Source organism: Protomyctophum parallelum (assembly GCF_964188405.1).
Source record: "Protomyctophum parallelum genome assembly, chromosome: 8".
Lineage (NCBI taxonomy): Eukaryota > Metazoa > Chordata > Actinopteri > Myctophiformes > Myctophidae > Protomyctophum > Protomyctophum parallelum.
This window is the reverse complement of record NC_139703.1, coordinates 18,099,734-18,107,364: the sequence shown is the minus strand read 5'-3', so window position 1 is coordinate 18,107,364 and position 7,631 is coordinate 18,099,734. Positions and strand designations below refer to the sequence as shown.

The 7,631-nt window shown below is 44.8% G+C and overlaps 1 protein-coding gene across 1 annotated transcript in view; it reads left to right on the top strand.

Moving 5' to 3' along the window:
* The first annotated feature begins 4,866 nt into the window (after positions 1-4,866).
* snta1 (syntrophin, alpha 1) overlaps positions 4,867-7,631 on the top strand; it is a 76,290-nt gene continuing 73,525 nt past the window's right edge. The window contains 1 exon segment of the mRNA XM_083771061.1: positions 4,867-5,302. Within this exon segment, the coding sequence (XP_083627187.1) occupies positions 5,026-5,302 (277 nt within the window). The 5' untranslated portion in view covers positions 4,867-5,025.

Sequence of the window (7,631 nt, the reverse complement as noted above, 5' to 3'; positions counted from 1 at the left end):
TGTAAACTTTGAGAGTGTACACATGGAACCAAATTCAATTTGGTTCCATTTGTAGACTCTCAGAGTTAAATTAACAGTGATTTTACAATATAAATTGTCGATTTGGGGGTCCCAATAACCATGGCCGGATTTACCCTCCCAAGGGCCCCCGGGCTAGACAAAATTTCAGCCCAGTCATACGTATACTATATACATAATCAGTAAAATAAAATATCAACTTGTGCCTGATTTGCTGGGACCAGAGTACATGGTGTGTATATGTATGACTAGCTCTCAATGATGACGTAAGAAATATGGTCATTATGTAATCTGGTCCCAGCAAACCAGGCACAAATCTGCTGTTTTATTTGCATACGCATCAAGTGGCTTAGACGGCACCCGGGAGCAGTATGGGTTAGCGCCCCAGCCTGTGTCTTCCGTGAGGAAGAAGCCCAACAAACCCACGGTGAGGCCTTTAGGAGGGCCATGCAAGCCTCAAGCGGAGCCGGCGGCACCACCAAGGGCAAGGTGGAGCCTGCGGAACCGATGCGGCTTGAGAATCCACCATTCCTGAATAAAGTGCCTGGTGCTGGGAGTCTGGTGCAACGCACAGGGCCTGACCTGGTGAGAGCAGGAGTGGACCTGGTGAGACGTAGGAGGGGCCCGGACAGGTGTCAACCCACAGAGCCTAGTCCTTCCATGTGCCAGAATGGTACCTCCCAGTCCCGGCAGAGTAGTTCAGGAGGAATGGATTGTGTGGCCCTGGTTTTTCCCTAATGGGACTTATCGAGGGTAGCTACTGGGACATAAGTCGGGACTTGATCACTCCCGGCTGGGTCACCTGAGTGAGGGGTATGATGTTGCGAGACCCGAAACCCTGATGACCTTGGGATACATCACTGAGGATACGTCCCAGGTGCATCCATTTATGTATGTATTTTGTTATAGCTGGTTGGCTGGCACGGTTTTTGGCGCAAAGTAACCACAGTATACCGCTAATCAACTTACAACTACATACTCTATATAGTATATGTGTTGTGGTGTCTCGGGCCGGGACCGCGCGCCACGGTATAGCCACCTCGGACAGAGAGACAGAGAGACAGGCAGAGTCAAGCGTTGCCAACGGCAACGGGTCCTGGAAGGAAGGTACATCCCAGCCCGTCTCCTCGTCTGCCTTAACAAGCCACCTGCTGCGCGACCACACCCAGGCAGGTTTCAAAAGGCTCTGTCCTGCTGTGCTCACACTCTCAGACTCTCCCGAGAGACAGGCTGGCGTGCGGCACCCGGTAAGACGGTTCCATATTCTATTCCCCCTCCTAGTATTTCCAGTCATGAAATGTGATGACAAGACTAATTGTGTGATCTCTCACCTCCCAGGCTCACCTACCCTGTCCGTAGAAGTGATTGCTGGGCTCTGGGAAATAGGCATACTGGCTGGGACACAGGAGTGCCCCTAGCCCCCCCTTTTTGATGAAGATTGAGGGACAAGGTCCCCAAATTCAATTATAGAAGAGACCTAAGTTGTGACCATGCTCTGTGAAACAAAGAGCCCCTGAGTCAAAAGCCCATTCCCTAATGGGTGGACATTTATGTTGTTTTTGACCAACCAACAAATAAAAGTGCCTTTGTATTTAGCACTGAACTTGAACTCTGTGCTTTTTTTGGTCTGGTGAAACAGTGCCCCCACAATGTATACATAGATTTAGTATTAATATCACTATAGTCCAAGATGAAATACATTTAAAACAATTGACAATTTACAATAAATAATAAAATAATTATACTGTATAACATTTTAATTCAGTTTATATACCTTTTTTCATCACATGAAAAACTAAAAAGGGATCTAGAATATTTCTAAATTGATAAAAGTGTATTTCTTATATAGATAGAAACTTGAACCATACTTAATAATACTAGGTGTTTACATGCATAAAGTAGATAGGTAGCAAATAGTTACACCTAATAATTAGACATTTCAAACGTTCCTTTACAGAGATACTGAGATTCCACAGTTTACAGCGGTCGAAAATACTTGCACGCTCTGCTTGCGCACTAGTTGGCCATTTATGGCCTACTAGTGTGCAACAAGCAAGTATGCACTTGACAGAGTGCAGTTCTAGTTTTTCTTTAATTTCGCTGTAATTTTGGGGTACCCAGCCCCCCCAAAAGAGAAAGGCAGACGGACAACGGACATTGGCAGGGGTTTCCACAGCTACCCCACAACATGCGTCACTGTCTGCAGTGCAGACAGCAGAGCAGAAGCTCTCAATGTTTTAACCATAATACTAAATATGCATTAACTAAACATAAATCTCACTTGAATTGGATTGCAATACTTTACAATTTCAAATTATTATTATTATTAATTGTTTTTTGGAGGGCCCCCGCAGTCGGGGGCCCCTGGGCTGCAGCCACCCTAGCCCAATGGTAAATCCGCCTATGCCAAGAACTGTTGTAGAGCATTGGTTGGATGCTGCTGCTCTGACAAAACTCAAAATCACTAATCAGCAAAACTGATGACATTTCTAATGTGATTAATCCGTTCTCAAATCTTATTATCCTATTAACGGCTAGGTGTGCTGTCATGCTCATTTCAGCACGACTGGAGAGCCTATTTCAATCAACTATACCTGTAGTAATATAAATATTTCATTCCACTTTTGTCTTTTTTCTCCTTTTTGGGGCGACTTCTCTGCGTACCACCAGAGGGGGGGCTAGTACCACCAGTGGTCCTAGTACCAGTGGTTGGGACCCTCTGCCCTAGTGCACATCACAGCGGGGAAGAGAGGGCTTTATTCAGGATAGGGTCCGGCGTCCTCATTCTCCCCTTCGCAGCCAGATTAATTCACGGTTCGTCCACATCAACTGGCCATTATTGATTCAGCCCTGTCAGTATACTCATATATACACTGTGCTGCCAGCTCATTTACTACTGCTTAGCCCACTGAAGGGGGCAAGTGAAGGACCCCACAGAGAACATAATTTTGCTCTTGTCAAGGGTGGTTGTCCTAAATCTGCATTTTATTAAGGTTTTGTTGGTTATATTGATTGAGGAGGATTATGCTCAGACTAGAGCTCAGCTTTTTTTTGGGTGGTTAATTCTATAGGCCTAGGCCTACAGCCTTTCCCTTCCCATCAGAAGTGGTCTCTCGATCCACTCTCAGTTTGCTAATCTCAAGGGTCTTCAAATGGACATTTCTTAACGGTGCATTGCCGGGATTAGAAACAAAATCTCATTATGATAATGTTTTTTTTTTCTGGGAACAGCAGCTAGCTGGGACTAACTCTAACTGCATATACTTGATATGAGCTGTGCCACTATAGAAATAATTTATTTGCTGGTCTTTGAAGCCCACAGGCAATTATTGATTTCAATTTCCCCTATCTGCGGATATCAATGGGGTGTTCATAGGAATGTATAGCTCTGTGATATGACTGAGCTCCCCCCAGTTCTTCAAGGCACTTTGGGAAAAACTAATTATACATTATTACAGGGACACCGAACCAACTGAACCCCAAAGCCGAGCTGCACTGCACACACAGTTCATTATGAAAGGACTCAGCCCAGAGAACCCCTTTGAACTCCCAGTCTGTGTCAACACCGTTGATTGATTGATTGATTGAAATCTTTATTAACAGTTTGTAGAATTTACAGTACATTTTAAGCACAAACTCAATACAAAGACTGTCAACTGTGAGTGGACGACCCAATTAAGCATTACACTTGTTTACAACAGGGTCCACATTGTTCAATTCATCAAAACATTTAAGGACATACAAACATTTAGAGACATACAAATAGACATTTCTCTGTAGGTAAAGAACAGAACAGGAATTCATCATATGGGAAGCAAAAAAGGGAAAAGATACAATATACAGTGAGGGAAAATGGGGTGGGGGGGTGGGGGGGATTCAGATTTTACAGAGGCCAGTTTCGAATTGCAGCCGTCCGTAGGTGCCCTTTGAGAGCGGTTTTGAAGGAGTCAAGGGATTCACATGTCTTAATGACTGTTGGTAGGGCGTTCCACATTTTGGTGGCATAGGAGCGAAAAGAATTTAGTCCCTTGTTTGTGCCGAATCTGGGTTGTACATGGTTTGTTGCACTCCCTCTGGTGTTGTGGGTGTGGACTTCGTTTACATTAAGGAAGTATTTAGACAGGTACATGGGTATCTTGGTGGTGTATCGAATCTTGTGGACCAGACCCATTGCAAGATGCTGTACTCTGTCGTCGACCCTAAGCCATCCCAGCCTGTCAAAGTGGGCAGGGGTGAGGTGGGTTCGGGGGGTGAGGCCAAGTAGGAGCCTGACCAGTTTGTTTTGAGAGGTCTGGAGCCTTGTTTTAAGGGCCTTTGAGGTGCTGTGGTACCAAGAGGTGGATGCATAGTCAAAGAAACCTTGTACGAGGGCTCCTGTTAAGGTCTTCAAGGTGTTTTTGCTGACCAGTGAGGAGATCCTGTAAAGGAATCTTGTTCTTTGATTGACTTTTTTGATTACGTTGGTGGCCATTTTATCACCGGAAAGATTAGCCTCCAGGATGGAACCTAGGTAGGTAATTTCATCTTTTCGTGTGATAATACTGTCACCGACTCTAACCAAGAAGCCATCTGCCTTGCTGAGTTTACTCGTTGCTAATCGTATCATCCTCAATTAACTTTATACTGTATAAAAACCTCATGCATAAGGGGGAGACAGAGAAGAGAGCTGAGAGAGAGATAGAGATAGAGATAGAGAGAGAGAGAGATATTTAATACTTTTTTAACAGTTTGCTAAATGTACAGTGGTACGATTTTTTCAGTGGTGTGTTAAAGGGATAACACTACATGTTTCCATTGTGGTCCTGTGGGGGGGGGGGGGGGGGGGGGGGGAGAGAGAGAGAGAGAGAGAGAGGTTAGAGAGAGAGAGAGAGTGAGAGGGAGGGGAGAAACTGTGTGGTGTGTGTGTTCCGCACATCTCTCCCCCACCCACCCCTATCTCTTTACAGGACTCTCTCTGCCACCCAGCCCCGTTCTAGTCTAGAGAGTTATTCCAGGAATGCGTTGAACATGGCTGCCGCGATGAGGGCGCAGAAAACGGGACTGCTGGAGCTGCGAGTCACCGTGGACCGCTGGGTCCGGGTGTTGGCCACCCTCACCGAGGACACGTTGACGCTGAGCCCCGGGGAAGGGGACGATCAGTCTCCGGTGGCGCCGGTCGCCGCCGCGGTCAACGGAGACCCCCCGAACCTCAGCACCTCCCCGGTCCCGGAGACGATCACCAACGTGAAGCGCACCGTGCGAGTCACCAAGCAAGATGTTGGAGGTCTGGGGATCAGTATCAAAGGTAAAAGAAAGAAAGAATTAACCCCAGCCGTTCGTTATTAGTGTCAAAGCAACGTAAACAAACATTGCGGATATTAAGAGGTGAGCCTCGATCTACTTCTACTTTTGCAAAGTGTTGTTGTGTGACGAATGTGGTTGGAGTTTAATGGAGGACTGCAGGAGTCAGGAGGAGTACTGTAGTTGCCTATTAAACTTCAAAGTTACAGTGAGTGAGCGCGAACACTTAACTGGCATTTCTTTTAGGAGTTCGTAAAGTTTGTAATGTATGTGGCAAATGCTAAAAGTCGTTTTTTTACCACTAGTAGTGAAATGCGTCTGTGTGTGAACTGCGAAGATTTGACAGCTGAGCTGAAATCACACCTCGTGTCAACGGGGACACTCTTCTAGTTCTAGGTCTCCCACCAAGTTTAATATGAAGCAGGCTGGTGGTCTGGTGCCATAGTAGTCTGTCTTTTTTAGACAAATAAACTTTAGACACACACACACACACACACACACACACACACACACACACACACACACACACACACACACACACACACACACACACACACACACACACACACACACACACACACACACACACACACACACACACACACACACACACACACACACACTAAACTTAAGGTACAAATATCAACATGTGTGTCACTAAAACTGTGCCCATGTCAAATGGAGAGGAACATCTAGAGACTATAGTTCTATTCTGTTCTGTTCTATAATCCATATTTAGATTACTCTATTCTACTTCTGGAGTTTTCATTTCCTTTATTGACCTCAACTGTCAATGATGATAATGTCTTTATATGAATCAAATAAAATTGTTATTGTTATATTGTCAGAATAATCAGTCATTTCTATACTGGTATATATTGCAATATTGCACTGAATTGAATTATACTGGAAGATTGACACTAGACCACTGACCTAGTTGAACTGGCCCTTCTGCCTTGTATATGGAATAGGACATACAATATATATCACATTGGTGCCATGCAGCCTATATATTTGCAGTTCAGGCTTATTTTTGAGGGGTGCTAGCCCCTCCTATATTCAGCTATTAGTGTCGATTTCCATCTTACACAAACATTACATTCCTATTGACAATGAATGGAGAATTTACATTGTACTAGAGAGGTGCACGTGGGGCCTCTACAGCATGGGTTTTCAACAGGTGGTCTGTGGACCACTGGTGGTCCGTGAAGGTGTTGCATGTGGTCCCTGACCATGCATTTAGTAATGTAGGAAAGTGAAGATTCGTATTTGAATTTATTGTATTGGGTTAGGGTTAGAGAAAGTTGAGAAACAATGCAGTAAATGATCTGGTGACAAATTATGACACGTCGATGTTGTCAGTTACTGGGAAGTCGGATGTCAAGAACTTCCACAGAAGTTGGTGGTCCCCAGGTTGATTCCCAGTCAGGGTGGTGGTCCTTGGTTCATAATCAGTTGAAAACCACTGCTCTACAGTGTTGCCCTTTGGGCACTGGCCTACTTGGAATGATGCAAGTTGGAAATGCATGCCACACCCAGATCACCCAGCTACCATATATGGACCCTGGGTAGGCCTTTTTGGGGCGGTTCTGGACAACCGTGGGTCCCACCGACTCAACACCGGGCACTGTTCCACACCACTGTGGTGGTGTGGAACGCGTGTGTCGAATTTGAAGTCGGTGGGGCGAACGGTTCTCGAGTTTATGTGGATTACAGACGTACACACAGAGACTTGCATTTATAGTTAGATGTGTCTGAGCAAATCAGTATTTGTTATCCTACACTCCTATTGACAATGAATGGAGAATGTACGTCACATGTGTCTGAGCAAATAGACATGACATGATGATGTACGACGATAAGACTAAGAGCGTCCCTCACTTTACTCGTATGAGTGTGATTTAAAAAAAGAATAATGTTCCTAATTCACATTGCTATTTCAAAGCATGCCTACAACTCTCCCAGAGTGACACAGTCTTCTCCTCATGTTTCTGGAAACACTGGAGGCAATGTTTATATGTTTTTAATTGACAAGGACTGCCTGGAGTGAAAATAGCCTGATAAATAGGCTATCTCTGTGTTGTTGTTTTGTATTTACTGTCATGTTTTACCCTGTTTTGTTTGTATATGGACCCATTGTGTCTGAAATAAAGTTTTCAATCAATCAATCTGAGGGTGTACAATTGGCACCAAATGGACCTGTAAGTGTGTCATTTGGTTCCACTTGTACACTCTGTGTTACAGACCTAAGGGTCCATTAAGGGTCCATTATGGCTCCATCTCGTGCCACCCTTATCCCTCATCCCTAAAACTAATTTGCCATTTGTCTCTGG